Source organism: Oncorhynchus keta, unplaced genomic scaffold (genome assembly GCF_023373465.1).
Source record: "Oncorhynchus keta strain PuntledgeMale-10-30-2019 unplaced genomic scaffold, Oket_V2 Un_scaffold_2149_pilon_pilon, whole genome shotgun sequence".
NCBI lineage: Eukaryota > Metazoa > Chordata > Actinopteri > Salmoniformes > Salmonidae > Oncorhynchus > Oncorhynchus keta.
In genome coordinates, this window is record NW_026290864.1 from 262,050 (window position 1) to 286,142 (window position 24,093).

At 40.0% G+C, this 24,093-nt stretch overlaps 4 protein-coding genes and 1 long non-coding RNA gene across 12 annotated transcripts in view; 1 reads left to right on the top strand and 4 right to left on the bottom strand.

Annotated features, from left to right (window-relative positions):
- The window catches only part of LOC127928121 (ictacalcin-like), a 63,327-nt gene continuing 39,234 nt past the window's right edge, over positions 1-24,093 (bottom strand). The window contains exon 4 of one of the 3 annotated variants that reach the window (XR_008130484.1): positions 1-318. The gene's annotated coding sequence lies outside the window, so the exon portion shown is untranslated. Of the gene's footprint in view, positions 319-19,976; positions 20,295-24,093 lie in introns of those variants that run through there. The other 2 variants (XR_008130483.1, XR_008130482.1) reach the window with 2 other exon arrangements.
- LOC127928126 (uncharacterized) lies at positions 12-20,121 on the top strand. The gene is made up of 2 exons (XR_008130488.1): positions 12-102; positions 20,078-20,121. It is a non-coding gene; the product is annotated as an uncharacterized LOC127928126 (long non-coding RNA).
- Positions 433-24,093, bottom strand: part of LOC127928123 (ictacalcin-like) — a 62,884-nt gene continuing 39,223 nt past the window's right edge. For 2 of the 4 annotated variants that reach the window (XM_052515134.1, XM_052515133.1), the window contains exons 2-3: positions 845-987; positions 433-591 (exon numbers count right to left, since the gene is read on the bottom strand). In XM_052515134.1, the coding sequence (XP_052371094.1) occupies positions 451-591; positions 845-982 (279 nt within the window). In that variant the 5' untranslated portion in view covers positions 983-987 and the 3' untranslated portion in view covers positions 433-450. Of the gene's footprint in view, positions 592-844; positions 988-2,672; positions 2,833-22,633; positions 22,766-24,093 lie in introns of those variants that run through there. The other 2 variants (XM_052515132.1, XM_052515131.1) reach the window with 2 other exon arrangements.
- LOC118378329 (protein phosphatase 1 regulatory subunit 35-like) overlaps positions 16,753-24,093 on the bottom strand; it is a 19,808-nt gene continuing 12,467 nt past the window's right edge. The window contains exons 2-6 of the mRNA XM_052515136.1: positions 18,401-18,651; positions 18,130-18,250; positions 17,663-17,887; positions 17,219-17,376; positions 16,753-17,077 (exon numbers count right to left, since the gene is read on the bottom strand). Coding sequence (XP_052371096.1) covers positions 16,907-17,077; positions 17,219-17,376; positions 17,663-17,887; positions 18,130-18,250; positions 18,401-18,604 — 879 coding nt within the window. The 5' untranslated portion in view covers positions 18,605-18,651 and the 3' untranslated portion in view covers positions 16,753-16,906. The remainder of the gene's footprint in view (positions 17,078-17,218; positions 17,377-17,662; positions 17,888-18,129; positions 18,251-18,400; positions 18,652-24,093) is intronic.
- The window catches only part of LOC127928122 (ictacalcin-like), a 43,350-nt gene continuing 39,233 nt past the window's right edge, over positions 19,977-24,093 (bottom strand). For 2 of the 3 annotated variants that reach the window (XM_052515130.1, XM_052515129.1), the window contains exons 2-3: positions 20,800-20,942; positions 19,977-20,546 (exon numbers count right to left, since the gene is read on the bottom strand). In XM_052515130.1, the coding sequence (XP_052371090.1) occupies positions 20,406-20,546; positions 20,800-20,937 (279 nt within the window). In that variant the 5' untranslated portion in view covers positions 20,938-20,942 and the 3' untranslated portion in view covers positions 19,977-20,405. Of the gene's footprint in view, positions 20,547-20,799; positions 20,943-22,633; positions 22,777-24,093 lie in introns of those variants that run through there. The other variant, XM_052515128.1, reaches the window with a different exon arrangement.

Genomic DNA, 24,093 nt, shown 5'->3' on the forward strand with positions numbered 1-24,093 from the left:
TTTCTTCCAAACATATTAAAATAGTTTATTTCGTTTTTCACTTTAAACAAACCGAAGGCGGCAAGGTAGCCTAGTGGTTAGAGTTGCACTAGTAACCGAAAGGTTGCAAGTTCAAATCCCTGAGCTGACAAGGTACAAATCTGTTGTTCTGCCCTGAACAGGCAGTTAACCCACTCTTCCTACCCTGTCATTGAAAATAAGAATTTGTTCTTAACTGACTTGCCTAGATAAGTAAAAAGAGCTTCCTCTTCATCTCATGACATTGTAGTGTCTGTGTCCTTCACCTGTCTATGTGTGGTGTGTATAATCAACCCAACCCTTTTTGTGTATGTGTGTAAACCTGCATCTCTGACCCTCTGAACCTGCATTGAGAATCTTGCTAATCTTATCATGAATTCACTCATGGAGCAAGAGCTGCTCTTCTGTGGAGAGTGGGCAGGGGGAGCTGTTTCACTTCTTGGTGAAGAACTCATTGCACAACATGGTGAGGCAGGCCACCAGTGTGACGTACTCCTGGAAATCCACACTGCCATCTGAGTTAGCATCCAGATCTTTGAAAATCTTGTCAACCTTTGCCTGGTCAGTGTTTTTCTGTTATAATGATCCGAGAGAGAGAGAGGTAATGGGTGAGACTTTGATTGCAGCAGTTCAAACTAGAATCCATACAGTTGTTATGTGTTTATAAAGGTGTGAGAGAAGTTATTCTATTGGATGAGGTGGGTCATGTGTTTGTGATGTTCCAAGCAATTCAATATTTCAATAGTGTCTGTCTTTAGCATTATTGTATTTGGTTGTGCTGCTAATAAAGAATGATTGAACTGAACTGTTCCCAGGATCCACTCACCCCCATGATCTCTCCAAGCTCAGCGTTGAGCAGATCTTTGAGTTCTCCCTTGCTCAGGGTCGTCTTGTCGCCCTCCTTGCCAGAGTACTTGTGGAAGGCTGAGATGAGCAATGCCATACCCTGCTGGACCTGTGACATGGTGACTACAACACCATGTCACACACGCACACACGCACGCACGCACACACAGAGAGAGACAGAGAGAGAATGGAGGTACAAGTTTAGGTTATTAATTTCCAGTATTATCAATTCAAATCAATTTTTATCTTACATCCGGGTTACCATTCCATACGTTCCATAAGTCTGGGAAATAAAGTCGTGTTGGCACTGGTGTAATCATGTTTAAACATAAGGTTCCGGTTGAATAGAGGGTTTAAAGAATATTAACGGTTGTTGCACACGCAGCAAAGACTTAACTACACAGACACCACACCACACCCCACACACCCCACTGCAAACAGGTTCTACATCTCTACCACAAAGGAAGAGAAAGAGAGGGGGAGGAGAGATGGAGAGCAACGCAACAGAGGCAATTAGAGAGGGAGAGAGGTAAGAGATGGAGACAGGGAGAGAGGCGGCGAGAGAAGGAAGAGAGAGAGATGCGGATATGGAGGGGAGAAAGGAAGAGAAGAGGGGGCTGAGTTGTTTAAACACAAACAGACATGGCTCTAGCCAACGCCCTTGCATGTCTGTCTCATTAACTCTGGGGGATTTTAAGGAGAGAAAGAGAGACATATATATATATATATAGAGAGAGAGAGAGAGAGGACAGACACATAGACAAAAAGACAGATTGTAGGAAATTGGTGGATCGGCTGAAAGGTGCGTTGGTAATTTCAGGCAAACGATAACATAGAAATCCCAGCACCTCCCCCACCCCTCACCTGTCTCCACCCTCTATCTATCTTGTTTGCTTAAGGTGTGTATCTTCACTCTGTCCCTTCACATATCTCGCCACTATGTAGGGAGGTTGCCCTCTCTCTTCTCTCTTTCTCTGCCTCGTAGTCAAGGTGGTGTGAAGCTTCTGAGTTTAAGGAAGTGTCTGTAATGTAAATCTCTCATTTAGCTGACCCCCCCTCTCCAGTGTAAATGGCAGTAAGTGCGGTCAAAGAAGGACGTTGAAGCAACCACACAGTACGAACATGGTAAGCACAACATTATAGTTGTAAGGAACAACCCCAGTCACTGTGGTGGACTCCACTGATCTCTCTCTGAGTCACTGTCAGCTGCCCCAGGACCAGCAGGCATCCAACCAGACACACATTCTTACCACCCCTCTGACTGCCCATCTGATAACTAGAAACACACTCTACTCACAGAATGGTCAGAGCAAGGGGAGAGAGAGTTTATGGTACGGACAGAGAGAGCGAAAGAGAGAGAGGGGGGTGTGGAGGATAGAAAGAGGTAGTGTTCTGCACTATGGAAGGATTGAGGGAGGAAGAGAGAGAGGGGAGGGGGAGGAAGAGAAGAGGGATTCTTTCATTTAAACTGCGTAGTGCTCTGAGTAGCACCACACATGTTTGAATGGAAAGGCAGACAGAGTTACGCCCTCCGCAGAGCTTGGCTCAAGAGCACAAACAGTGTGGACAGGCACTTACTAACTGTTGCAAAGCACACCCTGAAGTCATTCATACTTTTGCAGTCATGTATTAATCACTATACAACATTAAACTACACACAATTAGAAATAAATGTTGTAAACCACCAGATGAGAAAGTATAATTTGGCACATCTAACACATCATAAATAAACACAGCTAAAACAAACTGAAGGTTTTTATCAGCGAGGCACTCAGGTACATGTTTTACTAAGTTTAGTTTTCACTCACCGAAGTTGTGCGAGGAGGTGGACAGTCAGAGAAAGAGAGAGAGAGGGAGTGAGGAAGAGAGGGATGGGCTGTTGGTTTTAAACATTGATTACCACACCCCACTCTCCCCTTTCCTCTCCTTGTCCCTCTTTATCTGATGGAAATGGAAACTGCAATGTTCTGTTCTCTTCTTCATGTGAACTAGTTACTGAACTAATTATAATAGGCATATATATTATCTAAAGTTAATAATTACTTCACATGAATGTATCACCATTGTAACCAATCCACCATTTTGCTCTGGTTCTTCCTGGACTTCCCTATAGAAAACAACAACAGAAAACATACAGAGAGGAGAAATCCCTGCATATGTCTAATGTCTTTGAATGAGCGTAAATACCTCTTATTCTGACTGGAGTTATTCATTTAACAACTTTTCAGTGAAGAAGAATGTGGTAAAACTGCAGCGTTCTCCAAACTGGCCAAACTAACCTGTAGGGCTACCTTATTGGCTGACTGGCTCCATACACCCCTCAGGGAAATTGTGAACATGACTATTCTAAAGTAGACAATCAAACTTTTTATTTATTTTTATTGAGGTTTTGATTGAATATATAAATCAAATTAAAGTTTATTTGTCACGTGCGCCGAATACCACCTTACAGTGAAATGCTTACTTACAGGCTCTAACCAATAGTGCAAAAAAGGTATTAGGTGAACAATAGGTAAGTAAAGAAATAAAAACAACAGTAAAAAGACAGTGAAAAACAGTAGTGAGGCTTTAAACAGTAGTGAGGCTATTAAAGTGTCGAGGCTACATACAGACACCGGTTAGTCAGGTTGAGTGAGGTAGTATGTGCATGTAGATATGGTTAAAGTGACTATGCATATATGATGAACAGAGAGTAGCAGTAGCGTAAAGAGGGGTTGGCAGGTGGTGGGTGGCGGGTGGTGGGACACAATGCAGATAGCCCGGTTAGCCAATGTGCGGGAGCAATGGTTGGTCGGGCCAATTGAGGTAGTATGTACATGAATGTATAGTTAAAGTGACTATGCATATATGATAAACAGAGAGTAGCAGCAGCCTAAAAGAGGGGTTGGGGGGGCACATAATGCAAATAGTCCAGGTAGCCATTTGATTACCTGTTCAGGAGTCTTATGGCTTGGGGGTAAAAACTGTTGAGAAGCCTTTTTGTCCTAGACTTGGCACTCCGGTACCGCTTGCCATGCGGTAGTAGAGAGAACAGTCTATGACTGGGGTGGCTGTGGTCTTTGACAATTCTTAGGGCCTTCCTCTGACACCGCCTGGTGTAGAGGTCCTGGATGGCAGGCAGCTTTGCCCCAGTGATGTACTGGGCCGTACGTACTACCCTCTGTAGTGCCTTGCGGTCGGAGGCTGAGCAATTGCCGTACCAGGCAGTGATGCAACCAGTCAGGATGCTCTCGATGTTGCAGCTGTAGAACCTTTTGAGGATCTCAGGACCCATGCCAAATCTTTTTAGTTTCCTGAGGGGGAATAGGCTTTGTCGTGCCCTCTTCACGATTGTCTTGGTGTGTTTGGACCACTCTAGTTTGTTGGTGCAGTGGACACCAAGGAACTTGAAACTCTGAACCTGCTCCACTACAGCCCCGTCGATGAGAATGGGGTGTACTCGGTCCTCCTTTTCCTGTAGTCCACAATCATCTCCTTAGTCTTGATTTGTTGAGGGATAGGTTGTTATTATGGCACCACCCGGCCAGGTCTCTGACCTCCTCCCTATAGGCTGTCTCGTCATCAGGTTACTGTTGTGTAATTTGAAGTCGTACCAGGCCATGCAGCCGTGGGTGAACAGGGAGTACAGGAGGGGACTGAGCACGCACCCTTGGGGGGATCCAGTGTTGAGCATTAGCGTGGCAGATGTGTTGCTACCTACCCTCACCACCTTTGGGCGGCCCGTCAGGAAGTCCAGGTTCCATTTGCAGAGGGAGGTGTTTAGCCACAGGATCCTTAGCTTAGTCATGAGCTTTGAGGGTACTATGGTGTTGAACGCTGATCTGTAGTCAAGGAATAGCATTCTCACATAAGTGTTCCTTTTGTCCAGGTGGGAATGGGCAGTGTGGAGTGCAATAGAGATTGCATCATCTGTGGATCTGTTTGGGTGGTATGCAAATTGGAGTGGGTCTAGGGTTTCTGGGATAATGTTGTTGATGTGAGCCATTACCAGCCTTTCAAAGCACTTCATGGCTACGGACGTGAGTGCTACGAGTCTGTAGTCATTTAGGCAGGTTGCCTTTGTGTTCTTGGGCACAGGGACTATGGTGGTCTGCTTGAAACATGTTGGTATTACAGACTCAATCAGGGACATGTTGAAAATGTCAGTGAAGACACCTGCCAGTTGGTCAGCACATGCCCGGAGCACACGTCCTGGTAATCCAAGCGTGCCTGTGTGTGAGAGAGAGAGAGAAAGTGTGGATGGTCTATATCACCCAGGTTACAGCACAGGGTGACGTAGGCTGATGGATTCTAACTGGAGATGGTCCTGAACCACACATCTATGAGATGTAAAACACACCACATCTAGGAGATGTAAAACAACACATCTATGAGATGTAAAACACAACACGTCTATGAGATGTAAAACACAACACGTATAGGAGATGTAAAACACAACACATCTAGGAGATGTAAAACACAACACATCTAGGAGATGTAAAACAACACATCTAGGAGATGTAAAACACAACACATCTAGGAGATATAAAACAACACATCTAGGTGATGTAAAACAAAACACATCTAGGAGATGTAAAACACAACACGTCTATGAGATGTAAAACACAACACGTCTATGAGATGTAAAACACAACACATCTAGGAGATGTAAAACACAACACGTCTAGGAGATGTAAAACACAACACGTCTATGAGATGTAAAACACAACACGTATAGGAGATGTAAAACACAACACATCTAGGAGATGTAAAAAAACACAACACATCTAGGAGATGTAAAACAACACATCTAGGAGATGTAAAACACAACACATCTAGGAGATGTAAAACAACACATCTAGGTGATGTAAAACAAAACACATCTAGGAGATGTAAACACAACAAAACACAACACATCTAGGAGATGTAAAACACAACACATCTAGGAGATGTAAAAAAACACAACACATCTAGGAGATGTAAAACACAACACATCTAGGAGATGTAAAACACAACACATCTATGAGATGTAAAACACAACACATCTATGAGATGTAAAACACAACACATCTATGAGATGTAAAACACAACACATCTATGAGATGTAAAACACACAACACATCTATGAGATGTAAAACACAACACATCTATGAGATGTAAAACACAACACATCTATGAGATGTAAAACACAACACGTCTATGAGATGTAAAACACAACACATCTATGAGATGTAAAACACAACACATCTATGAGATGTAAAACACAACACGTCTATGAGATGTAAAACACAACACGTCTATGAGATGTAAAACACAACACATCTAAAACACAACACATCTATGAGATGTAAAACACAACACATCTATGAGATGTAAAACACAACACATCTATGAGATGTAAAACACAACACTATGAGATGTCTATCTGAGATGTCTATGAGAAAACACAACACATCTAGGAGATGTAAAACAACACATCTAGGAGATGTAAAACACAACACATCTAGGAGATGTAAAAACAACACATCTAGGAGATGTAAAACAACACATCTAGGTGATGTAAAAACAACACATCTAGGTGATGAGTAAAACAACACATCTAGGAGATGTAAACACAACACATCTAGGAGATGTAAAACAACACATCTAGGAGATGTAAAACACAACACATCTAGGAGATATAAAACAACACATCTAGGAGATGTAAAACACAACACATCTAGGAGATGTAAAACAACACATCTAGGAGTTGTAAAACAACACATCTAGGAGTTGTAAAACAACACATCTAGGAGATGTAAAACACAACACATCTAGGAGATGTAAAACACAACACATCTAGGAGATGTAAAACAACACATCTAGGAGTTGTAAAACAACACATCTAGGAGATATAAAACAACACATCTAGGAGTTGTAAAACAACACATCTAGGAGATGTAAAACAACACATCTAGGAGTTGTAAAACAACACATCTAGGAGATATAAAACAACACATCTAGGAGATGTAAAACAACACATCTAGGAGATGTAAAACACAACACATCTAGGAGATGTAAAACAACACATCTAGGAGATGTAAAACAACACATCTAGGAGATGTAAAACAACACATCTAGGAGATGTAAAACAACACATCTAGGAGATATAAAACAACACATCTAGGAGATGTAAAAAACACATCTAGGAGATCTAGGAAACACAACACATCTAGGAGATGTAAAACACAACACATCTAGGAGATGTAAAACACAACACATCTAGGAGATGTAAAAACAACACATCTAGGAGATGTAAAACACAACACATCTAGGAGATGTAAAACACAACACATCTAGGAGATGTAAAAACAACACATCTATGAGATATAAAACAACACATCTAGGTGATGTAAAAACAACACATCTAGGAGATGTAAAACAACACATCTAGGAGATGTAAAACAACACATCTAGGTGATGTAAAAAAAAAACAACACATCTAGGAGATGTAAAACAACACATCTAGGAGATGTAAAACACAACACATCTATGAGATGTAAAAAACAAACACACACATCTATGAGATGTAAAACAAACACGTCTATGAGACAACACATCTATGAGATGTAAACACAACACATCTATGAGAGATGTATGAGATGTAAAACACACATCTAGGAGTTGTAAAACAACACATCTAGGAGATGTAAAACAACACATCTAGGAGATGTAAAACAACACATCTAGGAGATGTAAAACAACACATCTAGGAGATGTAAAACAACACATCTAGGAGATGTAAAACAACACATCTAGGAGATGTAAAACAACACATCTAGGAGATGTAAAACAACACATCTAGGAGATGTAAAACAACACATCTAGGAGATGTAAAACAACACATCTAGGAGATGTAAAACAACACATCTAGGAGATGTAAAACAACACATCTAGGAGATGTAAAACAACACATCTAGGAGATGTAAAACAACACATCTAGGAGATGTAAAACAACACATCTAGGAGTTGTAAAACAACACATCTAGGAGTTGTAAAACAACACATCTAGGAGTTGTAAAACAACACATCTAGGAGTTGTAAAACAACACATCTAGGAGATGTAAAACAACACATCTAGGAGTTGTAAAACAACACATCTAGGAGATATAAAACAACACATCTAGGAGATGTAAAACAACACATCTAGGAGATGTAAAACAACACATCTAGGAGATGTAAAACAACACATCTAGGAGATGTAAAACACAACACATCTATGAGATGTAAAACACAACACATCTATGAGATGTAAAACACAACACATCTATGAGATGTAAAACACAACACGTCTATGAGATGTAAAACACAACACATCTATGAGATGTAAAACACAACACATCTATGAGATGTAAAACACAACACATCTATGAGATGTAAAACACAACACATCTAGGAGATGTAAAACACAACACATCTAGGAGATGTAAAACACAACACATCTAGGAGATGTAAAACACAACACATCTAGGAGATGTAAAACAACACATCTAGGAGATATAAAACAACACATCTAGGAGATGTAAAACACAACACATCTAGGAGATGTAAAACACAACACATCTAGGAGATGTAAAACACAACACATCTAGGAGATGTAAAACACAACACATCTAGGAGATGTAAAACACAACACATCTATGAGATGTAAAACACAACACACTAGGAGATGTAAAACACAACACATCTAGAGAGATGTAAAACACAACACATCTAGGAGATGTAAAAACAACACATCTAGGAGATGTAAAACAAAACACATCTAGGAGATGTAAAACACAACACATCTATGAGATGTAAAACACAACACATCTATGAGATGTAAAACACAACACATCTATGAGATGTAAAAACACAACACATCTATGAGATGTAAAACACAACACACATCTATGAGATGTAAAACACAACACATCTATGAGATGTAAAACACAACACATCTATGAGATGTAAAACACAACATCTATGAGATGTAAAAAACACATCTATGAGATGTAAAACAAACACATCTATGAGATGTAAAACACAACACGTCTAGGAGATGTAAAACACAACACATCTAGGAGATGTAAAACACAACACATCTATGAGATGTAAAACACAACACATCTAGGAGATGTAAAAAAACACAACACATCTATGAGATAAAACAAAACGTCTATGAGATGTAAAACACAACACATCTATGAGATGTAAAACACAACACATCTATGAGATGTAAAACACAACAGATGAGATGTAAAACACAACATCTATGAGATGTGAGAAAACACAACACATCTATGAGATGTAAAACACAAACATCTAGGAGATGTAAAACACAACATCTATGAGATGTAAAACACAACACATCTATGAGATGTAAAACAACAATCTAGGAGATGTAAAACACAACACGTCTATGAGATGTAAAACACAACACGTCTATGAGATGTAAAACAACACATCTAGGAGATGTAAAACACAACACATCTAGGAGATGTAAAACAACACATCTAGGAGATGTAAAACAACACATCTAGGAGATGTAAAACAACACATCTAGGAGATATAAAACAACACATCTAGGAGATGTAAAACAACACATCTAGGAGATATAAAACAACACATCTAGGTGATGTAAAACACAACACATCTAGGAGATGTAAAACACAACACATCTAGGAGATGTAAAACACAACACATCTAGGAGATGTAAAAACAACACATCTAGGAGATGTAAAACAACACATCTAGGTGATGTAAAACAACACATCTAGGAGATGTAAAACACAACACATCTAGGAGATGTAAAAACAACACATCTATGAGATGAGATGTAAAACAACACATCTAGGAGATGTAAAACAACACATCTAGGAGATGTAAAACAACACATCTAGGAGATGTAAAAACAACACATCTAGGAGATGTAAAACACAACACATCTAGGAGATGTAAAACAACACATCTAGGAGATGTAAAACAACACATCTAGGAGATGTAAAACACAACACATCTATGAGATGTAAAACACAACACATCTAGGAGATGTAAAACAACACATCTAGGAGATGTAAAACACAACACATCTAGGAGATGTAAAACACAACACATCTAGGAGATGTAAAAAACAAACACATCTAGGAGATGTAAAACACAACACATCTAGGAGATGTAAAACAACACATCTAGGAGATATAAAACAACACATCTAGGAGATGTAAAACAACACATCTAGGAGATGTAAAACAACACATCTAGGAGATGTAAAAACAACACATCTAGGAGATGTAAAAAAAACACATCTAGGAGATATAAAAAAACACAACACATCTAGGAGATGTAAAACACAACACATCTAGGAGATGTAAAACACAACACATCTAGGAGATGTAAAACACAACACATCTAGGAGATGTAAAACACAACACATCTATGAGATGTAAAACACAACACATCTATGAGATGTAAAACACAACACATCTATGAGATGTAAAACACAACACATCTATGAGATGTAAAACACAACACATCGAGGAGATGTAAAATACAACACATCTAGGAGTTGTAAAACAACACATCTAGGAGATATAAAACAACACATCTAGGAGATGTAAAACAACACATCTAGGAGATGTAAAACACAACACATCTAGGAGTTGTAAAACAACACATCTAGGAGTTGTAAAACAACACATCTAGGAGTTGTAAAACAACACATCTAGGAGTTGTAAAACAACACATCTAGGAGATGTAAAACACAACACATCTAGGAGATGTAAAACACAACACATCTAGGAGTTGTAAAACACTAGGAGATGTAAAACACATCTAGGAGATGTAAAACAACACATCTAGGAGATGTAAAACAACACATCTAGGAGATATAAAACATCTAGGAGACAACACATCTAGGAGATGTAAAAACAACACATCTAGGAGATGTAAAACACAACACATCTAGGAGATGTAAAACACAACACATCTAGGAGATGTAAAACACAACACATCTAGGAGATGTAAAAACAACACATCTAGGAGAAAACAACACATCTAGGTGATGTAAAACAACACATCTAGGAGATGTAAAACAACACATCTAGGAGATGTAAAACAACACATCTAGGAGATGTAAAACAAACATCACAACACATCTAGGAGATGTAAAAAACACACAACACATCTAGGAGATGTAAAAAACACAACACATCTAGGAGATGTAAAACACAACACATCTAGGAGATGTAAAACAACACATCTAGGAGATATAAAACAACACATCTAGGAGATATAAAACACAACACATCTATGAGATGTAAAACACAACACATCTAGGAGATGTAAAACACAACACATCTAGGAGATGTAAAACACAACACATCTAGGAGATGTAAAACAACACATCTAGGAGATATAAAACAACACATCTAGGTGATGTAAAACAACACATCTAGGTGATGTAAAACAACACATCTAGGAGATATAAAACAACACATCTAGGTGATGTAAAACAACACGTCTATGAGATGTAAAACACAACACGTCTATGAGATGTAAAACACAACATGTCTATGAGATGTAAAACACAACACATCTATGAGATGTAAAACACAACACATCTATGAGATGTAAAACACAACACATCTATGAGATGTAAAACACAACATCTATGAGATGTAAAACACAACACTATGAGATCTATGATCTATGAGATGTAAAACACAACATCTATGAGATGTAAAACACAACACATCTATGAGATGTAAAACACAACACATCTATGAGATGTAAAACAACACATCTATGAGATGTAAAACACAACACATCTATGAGATGTAAAACACAACACATCTATGAGATGTAAAACACAACACATCTATGAGATGTAAAACACAACATCTATGAGATGTAAAACACAACACATCTATGAGATGTAAAAACACAACATCTATGAGATGTAAAAACACAACATGTCTATGAGATGTAAAACACAACACTATGAGATGTAAAACACAACACATCTATGAGATGTAAAACACAACACATCTATGAGATGTAAAACACAACACATCTATGAGATGTAAAACACAACACATCTAGGAGATGTAAAACACAACACATCTATGTAAAACAACACATCTAGGAGATGTAAAAAACAAACATCACAACACATCTAGGAGATGTAAAACACAACACATCTAGGAGATGTAAAACACAACACATCTAGGAGATGTAAAACACAACACATCTAGGAGATGTAAAAACAACACATCTAGGAGATGTAAAACACAACACATCTATGAGATGTAAAACACAACACATCTAGGAGATGTAAAACACAACACATCTAGGAGATGTAAAACAACACATCTAGGAGATATAAAACAACACATCTAGGAGATGTAAAACACAACACATCTAGGAGATGTGTAAAAAAACACAACACATCTAGGAGATGTAAAACACAACACATCTAGGAGAAACAAACACAACACATCTAGGAGACACATCTAGGAGAAAACAACACATCTATGATATAAAACAACACATCTAGGTGATGTAAAACAACACATCTAGGAGATGTAAAACAACACATCTAGGAGATGTAAAAACAACACATCTAGGAGATGTAAAACAACACATCTAGGAGATGTAAAACAACACATCTAGGAGATGTAAAACAACACATCTAGAGAGATGTAAAACAACACATCTAGGAGATATAAAACAACACATCTAGGAGATGTAAAACACAACACATCTAGGAGATGTAAAACACAACACATCTAGGAGATGTAAAACACAACACATCTAGGAGATGTAAAACACAACACATCTAGGAGATGTAAAACAACACATCTAGGTGATGTAAAACACAACACATCTAGGAGATGTAAAACACAACACATCTAGGAGATGTAAAACACAACACATCTAGGAGATGTAAAACACAACACATCTAGGAGATGTAAAACACAACACATCTAGGAGATGTAAAACACAACACATCTAGGAGATGTAAAACAACACATCTAGGAGATATAAAACAACACATCTAGGTGATGTAAAAAACATCAACACATCTACACAACACATCTAGGAGATGTAAAACAACACATCTAGGAGATGTAAAACAACACATCTAGGTGATGTAAAACAACACATCTATGAGATGTAAAACACAACACATCTATGAGATGTAAAACACAACACATCTATGAGATGTAAAACACAACACATCTATGAGATGTAAAACACAACACATCTATGAGATGTAAAACACAACACGTCTATGAGATGTAAAACACAACATCTATGAGATGTAAAACACAACACACTATGAGATGTCTATGAGATGTAAAACACAACACATCTATGAGATGTAAAACAACACATCTAGGAGATGTAAAACACAACACATCTAGGAGATGTAAAACAACACAATCTAGGAGATATAAAAAACAACACATCTAGGTGATGTAAAACAACACATCTAGGTGATGTAAAACAACACATCTAGGAGATGTAAAACACAACACATCTAGGAGATGTAAAACAACACATCTAGGAGATGTAAAACACAACACATCTAGGAGATGTAAAACAACACATCTAGGAGATATAAAACAACACATCTAGGAGATATAAAACACAACACATCTATGAGATGTAAAACACAACACATCTATGAGATGTAAAACACAACACATCTAGGAGATGTAAAACAACACATCTAGGAGATGTAAAACAACACATCTAGGAGATATAAAACACAACACATCTAGGAGATGTAAAACACAACACATCTAGGAGATGTAAAACACAACACATCTAGGAGATGAACACATCTAGGAGATGTAAAACAACACATCTAGGAGATGTAAAAAACAACATCTAGGTGATGTAAAACAACACATCTAGGAGATGTAAAACAACACATCTAGGAGATGTAAAACAACACATCTAGGAGATGTAAAAACAACACATCTAGGTGATGTAAAACAACACATCTAGGAGATGTAGGAGAAAACACAACACATCTAGGAGATGTAAAAACAACACATCTAGGAGATATAAAACAACACATCTAGGAGATGTAAAACACAACACATCTATGAGATGTAAAACACAACACATCTAGGAGATGAGACACAACACATCTAGGAGATGTAAAAACAACACATCTAGGAGATGTAAAACAACACATCTAGGAGTTGTAAAACAACACATCTAGGAGATGTAAAACAACACATCTAGGAGATGTAAAACAACACATCTAGGAGATGTAAAACAACACATCTAGGAGATGTAAAACAACACATCTAGGAGATGTAAAACACAACACATCTAGGAGATGTAAAACACAACACATCTAGGAGATGTAAAACACAACACATCTAGGAGATGTAAAAAACAACACATCTAGGAGATGTAAAACAACACATCTAGGAGATGTAAAACACAACACATCTAGGAGATGTAAAACACAACACATCTAGGAGATGTAAAACAACACATCTAGGAGATGTAAAACACAACACATCTAGGAGATGTAAAACACAACACATCTAGGAGATGTAAAACAACACATCTAGGAGATGTAAAACAACACATCTAGGAGATATAAAACAACACATCTAGGAGATGTAAAACAACACATCTATGATGTAAAACAACACATCTAGGAGATGTAAAACAACACATCTAGGAGATATAAAACAACACATCTAGGAGATGTAAAAAAAGGAGACAACACATCTAGGAGATGTAAACACAACACATCTATGAGATGTAAAACACAACACATCTATGAGATGTAAAACACAACACATCTATGAGATGTAAAACACAACACATCTATGAGATGTAAAACACAACACATCTATGAGATAAAACACAACACATCTAGGAGAAAACACAACACATCTATGAGATGTAAAACACACAACACATCTAGGAGATGTAAAACACAACACATCTATGAGATGTAAACACAACACATCTATGAGATGTAAAACACAACACATCTATGAGATGTAAAACACAACACATCTAGGAGATGTAAAACACAACACATCTAGGAGATGTAAAACACAACACATCTAGGAGATGTAAAACACAACACATCTAGGAGATGTAAAACACAACACATCTAGGAGATGTAAAACAACACATCTAGGAGATGTAAAACAACACATCTAGGAGATGTAAAACAACACATCTAGGAGATGTAAAACAACACATCTAGGAGATGTAAAACACAACACATCTAGGAGATATAAAACAACACATCTAGGTGATGTAAAACACAACACATCTAGGAGATGTAAAACACAACACATCTAGGAGATGTAAAACACAACACATCTAGGAGATGTAAAACAACACATCTAGGAGATGTAAAACAACACATCTAGGAGATGTAAAACACAACACATCTAGGAGATGTAAAACAACACATCTAGGAGATGTAAAACAACACATCTAGGAGATATAAAACAACACATCTAGGTGATGTAAAACACAACACATCTAGGAGATGTAAAACACAACACATATATGAGATGTAAAACACAACACATCTAGGAGATGTAAAACAACACATCTAGGAGATGTAAAACACAACACATCTAGGAGATGTAAAAAAACACATCTAGGAGATATAAAACAACACATCTAGGAGATGTAAAAACAACACATCTAGATGAGATGTAAAACACAACACATCTAGGAGATGTAAAAAACAACACATCTAGGAGATGTAAAACAACACATCTAGGAGATGTAAAACAACACATCTAGGAGTGTAAAACAACACATCTAGGAGATGTAAAACAACACATCTAGGAGATGTAAAACAACACATCTAGGAGATGTAAAACACAACACATCTAGGAGATGTAAAACAACACATCTAGGAGATATAAAACACAACACATCTAGGAGATGTAAAACACAACACATCTAGGAGATGTAAAACACAACACATCTAGGAGATGTAAAACAACACATCTAGGAGATATAAAACAACACATCTAGGTGATGTAAAACACAACACATCTAGGTGATGTAAAACACAACACATCTAGGAGATGTAAAACACATCTAGGAGATGTAAAACACAACACATCTAGGAGATGTAAAACAACACATCTAGGAGATATAAAACAACACATCTAGGTGATGTAAAACAACACATCTAGGTGATGTAAAACAACACATCTAGGTGATGTAAAACAACACATCTAGGTGATGTAAAACAACACATCTAGGAGATATAAAACAACATATCTAGGAGATATAAAACAACATATCTAGGTGATGTGGGCTCAATTCCATTTCAATTGAGTTAATCTGGGAGATGGAGTCTTTTTAATTATCTATTGTTCACCTAATACCTATTTTTTACTTAAAAATGGCACTGTTGGTTAGGGCCGGTAAGTAAGCATTTCACTGTAAGGTTTACACCTGTTGTATTCGGCGCACGTGACAAGCAAACTTTGATTTGATAATGCCTTTGTGCTTGTTTTGATTACATAAATGCTTCGGCATTTATCCTCAAACCCATACATGTCCCCATAGGCTTTGGCCAATAAGCCATGGCAGAGTTAGCTTCCGTTAGTGTCTACAAGAGACACCATTACTATTGCCCTCTATACACACACGTTACAAATAGTACACACCCAGCAGTGTGAATTGAAGCTGTGTACTCACCTTGCAGCAGTCTTCGATCCCTGGACAATTTCTCCCTCACCTCTTCATCCCTCTAGCACCACTACCTCCTCCCTTGCTCTCCAACACCCACAACTCGTACACGCATGCAAGCAAGCACAAACAAACGAAGGCTCAAGCGCACACGCAAGCAGTAAAGATCGCTCATCAACATGATACAGGTTCATTCCTTTAATATCTTAAATTAGTTTAAAATATCATATTTATATCTGAGAATGACAGAGGTAGGGAGGGAAAGAAGGGATAATGCTCTTCTTAAGTTTTGGGACAGGGCCTTTCAGTCTAGAGGTTCAGAGTAAGTGTGTGTGTGTCAGGGTCCAGCCTCCCAGCATGTGTGTCTGTGGTAGAGGTCGAAGGTTGTGTCTGCGGGGCGTGGGATGGGCTGGGGGCGTGGTATGGTAATCTCCTCCCCTGGTAGGAGGGGCTTCTCTCTCAGCAGATCCCCCCTGAAGAAAACCTGCAGGTCAGGACTGTCCTCTTTCTGCTCACACACACACGGATTACAAATCCAGTTATGGACCAGTTGCAGGTCATGAGTGATTTCGCTCTACACACTTTTATTTACATATTACTTACACACACACGTAAATGTAATCAGATGGGGTCAGTGAGAGGGACTTGCCTTGTTGCCATGGCTGCATGTGGGCGAGACCAGCTGAAGCCTGTCACGTAGAGCCTGGCTGATAAGCTCCTCCTCCTCCACATTCACACTGACCAATGCCCTGTAGAGGTGCTGGGATGGAGGGACGTTCACCCCCATAGACAAAGACAGGACATACACTGTTTATGTCTGCATGTGTGTGTTTCTGTGTGTGTGTTTACATGTTTCTGTGTGTGTTTATGTTAGTTTGTGGTGTGTGTTTATGTCTGCATGTGTGTGTTTCTGTGTATGTTTCTGTGTGTGTTTATATCTGCATGTGTGTGTTCTGTGTGTGTGTGTCTAATGTTTCTGTGTGTGTGTGTTTATGTCTGCATGTGTATGTTTCTGTGTGTGTGTGTTTATGTCTGCATGTGTGTGTTTCTGTGTGTGTGTTAATGTCTGCATGTGTGTGTTTCTGTGTGCTACCCTCTGTAGCCCGGGCGCTGATGCTGTTCTTGGTTCTGTCTGACTTCTGCAGTTGCTCCTGCACAGCCTTCTGGGAGTTAAACTCTGCCCCTGCCACGTTATCTAGCTCAGCCCTCAGAGCCAGAGTAGTATTTAACTCCGCTCCTTCAGGGAGGCTGCCACCCCTCTCCTCACAGGGAGCCTCCTCATTGGTTGCTGACCTTGCCCTCCAACACAGATCTCCACCTATGTGAGGAATACAGGAAGAGATATTGACCAGTCAGTCCTCTGCTCAGACATTGCTGACTCATGCCAGATCTTATAACACCTGGATAGGTATTTTACGTATCAACCTAACCACATCACGTTATAGCAATCTGGTGCGACGGCACAGTCCATGACGTGGCACACAACCATTGGTTGATGCATGCAACTCCTGTGCAGGGGAACATGAGTACATCAGACTCTAGTCCAGGAGGGTTAGTTACCATGGAGTCTTTTCCCCTTTGAGTAACTGCTGGAGTGTCCAGGGCATTGCCAAGGTGGAGGGTCTTTGCTAGGCTCTGCTATCACTGTGACAACCACAGGCTCCTCGGAGACAAATCGCACCTGTAGAGTCAGGGGCACACACTTCAGTGATGTCTCTCCAAAAACACAGACCAACACACACAGATCTCTCATCATTTCTACGGCTGTCTTGACAACTGAGAAAAGCACCATCTGTGACTGTCCGTCAGTGTGTGTGTGTGTCAGACTGACCTGCCGGTGGCTGAGTCCTCTCAGCAGGCTAGCCGGGTTGGGTCGTGGCGGGTCTGGGCTGAGGGGGAGAGACAGGTCCAGTTCCGGGCACCGCAGGAGGCTAGCGGGGACCAGGGGCACCGGGGCAGGCAGGGGGACCAGCCAGATGTCTGGGTCACTGCACCCTGCTAGAAGACGCTGCTGCAGGGGACCTACTCTGGTCATCTTAGGTCACCAGTCTGGGTCTTTATCTTTGGGTGAAGGCTCTGTTACTGATGTAGGTAAGATACAAGGCAAAGGCAGTCAATGCCCAGAATATTTTGTATGGTTCTGAATGGCAGTTACATTATCACTCTCACATTATCACTCTGCCGAACACTCCCTAACCTAACCTTTCTGATGGAGCAAACTGAACATATTTTGAGTCCTATGCCCAACCCAGTCCCTTACCATTGTTGGATCTGTAGTGTAGGTTGAATAACGTTAACTTTACACTTCCAACCAGATATGACGATGTGACGTTATCTAGCTAACGTTAGATCTCTGGCTAGATTCCATTCATTGGGAGCTTTCAGCACACCGCCAGGTAGCTAGCTAACGACGACAGCAGACATTCTAGAAAGTTCACCAGTCAGTTAGCCAGCTAACTTTACTTGTTGTACTACTAGCCAGCTAACGTTATAGGGGTTGTTTGGCTAATTAGCTAGCTAACGTTAACTAAAGCTATGCAAATTCAATCATGTCGTTTATTCTCAGCTTACTGTTATGAGGAAGCGCCCCGAATGACAGCTCACGCATTTCTTGTAGTTTTCACTGTTAATACATGAGGTTAGATTGACTCTATTTAGCAGGATCTGCTCAATTTTGAAATTCCCTCCACTGGCGCCGCCATAACACCTTCTTCAGAACAAAACAATCACACTTCCGGTTTCTTCGTTTGTAGGAAATTATACAATGGCGCCCCTTGGCGTGCATGTTACGTTGCTTGTGCTTGTGTAAATGGTGACTCTACAGCAGATTTAATCTAAAACGAGGCGATTGCTGGACTACGGCTCATCTTAATTTTCATCTTCAGTATTGTCCAATATGTTCTCTATGGAGACCTGCGATACAGTATCATTCTTTGGATATTATCTTTGTTGTTTCATGTTGCTGGGTGGGAGGCTTCATCTTGGATATGGTTCTCTATGGAGACCAGCGATACAGTATCATTATTTGGATATTATCTTTGTTGTTTCATGTTGCTGGGTAGGAGGCTTCATCTTGGAGATGGTTCTATATGTGGCTCTATTTAACCTTCACAGTAACAGTTGACTTCCTGTATTCTTACTGCCTCTGGAGTAGATAACAATATTGTGACGTAATTAAGTAGTCAAATATAGGGTATGCCTTAAACGCAGAATTTAATTTAATGTTTTGGGTTACGTTGACATAATCAACAATTTTATTATTTAACCGGGTGTCTGAAAACAAAGGTTCATGTTTGATTCATGTTGCTTGCTATATCCTATTTAGGACATACACAGCCAATCACACATGCACAAACACAATCACACATGCACAAACACACACACACCTGCACAAATGATAAGTCAGCTTTCTTCCAAACATATTAAAATAGTTTATTTCGTTTTTCACTTTAAACAAACCGAAGGCGGCAAGGTAGCCTAGTGGTTAGAGTTGCACTAGTAACCGAAGGTTGCAAGTTCAAATCCCTGAGCTGACAAGGTACAAATCTGTTGTTCTGCCCCTGAACAGGCAGTTAACCCACTCTTCCTACCCTGTCATTGAAAATAAGAATTTGTTCTTAACTGACTTGCCTAGATAAGTAAAAAGAGCTTCCTCTTCATCTCATGACATTGTAGTGTCTGTGTCCTTCACCTGTCTATGTGTGGTGTGTATAATCAACCCAACCCTTTTTTGTGTATGTGTGTAAACCTGCATTGAGAATCTTGCTAATCTTATCATGAATTCACTCATGGAGCAAGAGCTGCTCTTCTGTGGAGAGTGGGCAGGGGGAGCTGTTTCACTTCTTGGTGAAGAACTCATTGCACAACATGGTGAGGCAGGCCACCAGTGTGACGTACTCCTGGAAATCCACACTGCCATCTGAGTTAGCATCCAGATCTTTGAAAATCTTGTCAACCTTTGCCTGGTCAGTGTTTTTCTGTTATAATGATCCGAGAGAGAGAGAGGTAATGGGTGAGACTTTGATTGCAGCAGTTCAAACTAGAATCCATACAGTTGTTATGTGTTTATAAAGGTGTGAGAGAAGTTATTCTATTGGATGAGGTGGGTCATGTGTTTGTGATGTTCCAAGCAATTCAATATTTCAATAGTGTCTGTCTTTAGCATTATTGTATTTGGTTGTGCTGCTAATAAAGAATGATTGAACTGAACTGTTCCCAGGATCCACTCACCCCCATGATCTCTCCAAGCTCAGCGTTGAGCAGATCTTTGAGTTCTCCCTTGCTCAGGGTCGTCTTGTCGCCCTCCTTGCCAGAGTACTTGTGGAAGGCTGAGATGAGCAATGCCATACCCTGCTGGACCTGTGACATGGTGACTACAACACCATGTCACACACGCACACACGCACGCACGCACACACAGAGAGAGACAGAGAGAGAATGGAGGTACAAGTTTAGGTTATTAATTTCCAGTATTATCAATTCAAATCAATTTTTATCTTACATCCGGGTTACCATTCCATACGTTCCATAAGTCTGGGAAATAAAGTCGTGTTGGCACTGGTGTAATCATGTTTAAACATAAGGTTCCGGTTGAATAGAGGGTTTAAAGAATATTAACGGTTGTTGCACACGCAGCAAAGACTTAACTACACAGACACCACACCACACCCCACACACCCCACTGCAAACAGGTTCTACATCTCTACCACAAAGGAAGAGAAAGAGAGGGGAGGAGAGATGGAGAGCAACGCAACAGAGGCAATTAGAGAGGGAGAGAGGTAAGAGATGGAGACAGGGAGAGAGGCGGCGAGAGAAGGAAGAGAGAGAGATGCGGATATGGAGGGAGAAAGGAAGAGAAGAGGGGGCTGAGTTGTTTAAACACAAACAGACATGGCTCTAGCCAACGCCCTTGCATGTCTGTCTCATTAACTCTGGGGGATTTTAAGGAGAGAAAGAGAGAAGTATATATATATATATATATATATATAGAGAGAGAGAGAGAGGGACAGACACATAGACAAAAAGACAGATTGTAGGAAATTGGTGGATCGGCTGAAAGGTGCGTTGGTAATTTCAGGCAAACGATAACATAGAAATCCCAGCACCTCCCCCACCCCTCACCTGTCTCCACCCTCTATCTATCTTGTTTGCTTAAGGTGTGTATCTTCACTCTGTCCCTTCACATATCTCGCCACTATGTAGGGAGGTTGCCCTCTCTCTTCTCTCTTTCTCTGCCTCGTAGTCAAGGTGGTGTGAAGCTTCTGAGTTTAAGGAAGTGTCTGTAATGTAAATCTCTCATTTAGCTGACCCCCCTCTCCAGTGTAAATGGCAGTAAGTGCGGTCAAAGAAGGACGTTGAAGCAACCACACAGTACGAACATGGTAAGCACAACATTATAGTTGTAAGGAACAACCCCAGTCACTGTGGTGGACTCCACTGATCTCTCTCTGAGTCACTGTCAGCTGCCCCAGGACCAGCAGGCATCCAACCAGACACACATTCTTACCACCCCTCTGACTGCCCATCTGATAACTAGAAACACACTCTACTCACAGAATGGTCAGAGCAAGGGGGAGAGAGAGTTTATGGTACGGACAGAGAGAGCGAAAGAGAGAGAGGGGGTGTGGAGGATAGAAAGAGGTAGTGTTCTGCACTATGGAAGGATTGAGGGAGGAAGAGAGAGAGGGGAGGGGGAGGAAGAGAAGAGGGATTCTTTCATTTAAACTGCGTAGTGCTCTGAGTAGCACCACACATGTTTGAATGGAAAGGCAGACAGAGTTACGCCCTCCGCAGAGCTTGGCTCAAGAGCACAAACAGTGTGGACAGGCACTTACTAACTGTTGCAAAGCACACCCTGAAGTCATTCATACTTTTGCAGTCATGTATTAATCACTATACAACATTAAACTACACACAATTAGAAATAAATGTTGTAAACCACCAGATGAGAAAGTATAATTTGGCACATCTAACACATCATAAATAAACACAGCTAAAACAAACTGAAGGTTTTTATCAGCGAGGCACTCAGGTACATGTTTTACTAAGTTTAGTTTTCACTCACCGAAGTTGTGCGAGGAGGTGGACAGTCAGAGAAAGAGAGAGAGAGGGAGTGAGGAAGAGAGGGATGGGCTGTTGGTTTTAAACATTGATTACCACACCCCACTCTCCCCTTTCCTCTCCTTGTCCCTCTTTATCTGATGGAAATGGAAACTGCAATGTTCTGTTCTCTTCTTCATGTGAACTAGTTACTGAACTAATTATAATAGGCATATATATTATCTAAAGTTAATAATTACTTCACATGAATGTATCACCATTGTAACCAATCCACCATTTTGCTCTGGTTCTTCCTGGACTTCCCTATAGAAAACAACAACAGAAAACATACAGAGAGGAGAAATCCCTGCATATGTCTAATGTCTTTGAATGAGCGTAAATACCTCTTATTCTGACTGGAGTTATTCATTTAACAACTTTTCAGTGAAGAAGAATGTGGTAAAACTGCAGCGTTCTCCAAACTGGCCAAACTAACCTGTAGGGCTACCTTATTGGCTGACTGGCTCCATACACCCCTCAGGGAAATTGTGAACATGACTATTCTAAAGTAGACAATCAAACTTTTTATTTATTTTTATTGAGGTTTTGATTGAATATATAAATCAAATTAAAGTTTATTTGTCACGTGCGCCGAATACCACCTTACAGTGAAATGCTTACTTACAGGCTCTAACCAATAGTGCAAAAAGGTATTAGGTGAACAATAGGTAAGTAAAGAAATAAAAACAACAGTAAAAAGACAGTGAAAAACAGTAGTGAGGCTTTAAACAGTAGTGAGGCTATTAAAGTGTCGAGGCTACATACAGACACCGGTTAGTCAGGTTGAGTGAGGTAGTATGTGCATGTAGATATGGTTAAAGTGACTATGCATATATGATGAACAGAGAGTAGCAGTAGCGTAAAGAGGGGTTGGCAGGTGGTGGGTGGCGGGTGGTGGGACACAATGCAGATAGCCCGGTTAGCCAATGTGCGGGAGCAATGGTTGGTCGGGCCAATTGAGGTAGTATGTACATGAATGTATAGTTAAAGTGACTATGCATATATGATAAACAGAGAGCAGCAGCCTAAAAGAGGGGTTGGGGGCACATAATGCAAATAGTCCAGGTAGCCATTTGATTACCTGTTCAGGAGTCTTATGGCTTGGGGGTAAAAACTGTTGAGAAGCCTTTTTGTCCTAGACTTGGCACTCCGGTACCGCTTGCCATGCGGTAGTAGAGAGAACAGTCTATGACTGGGGTGGCTGTGGTCTTTGACAATTCTTAGGGCCTTCCTCTGACACCGCCTGGTGTAGAGGTCCTGGATGGCAGGCAGCTTTGCCCCAGTGATGTACTGGGCCGTACGTACTACCCTCTGTAGTGCCTTGCGGTCGGAGGCTGAGCAATTGCCGTACCAGGCAGTGATGCAACCAGTCAGGATGCTCTCGATGTTGCAGCTGTAGAACCTTTTGAGGATCTCAGGACCCAT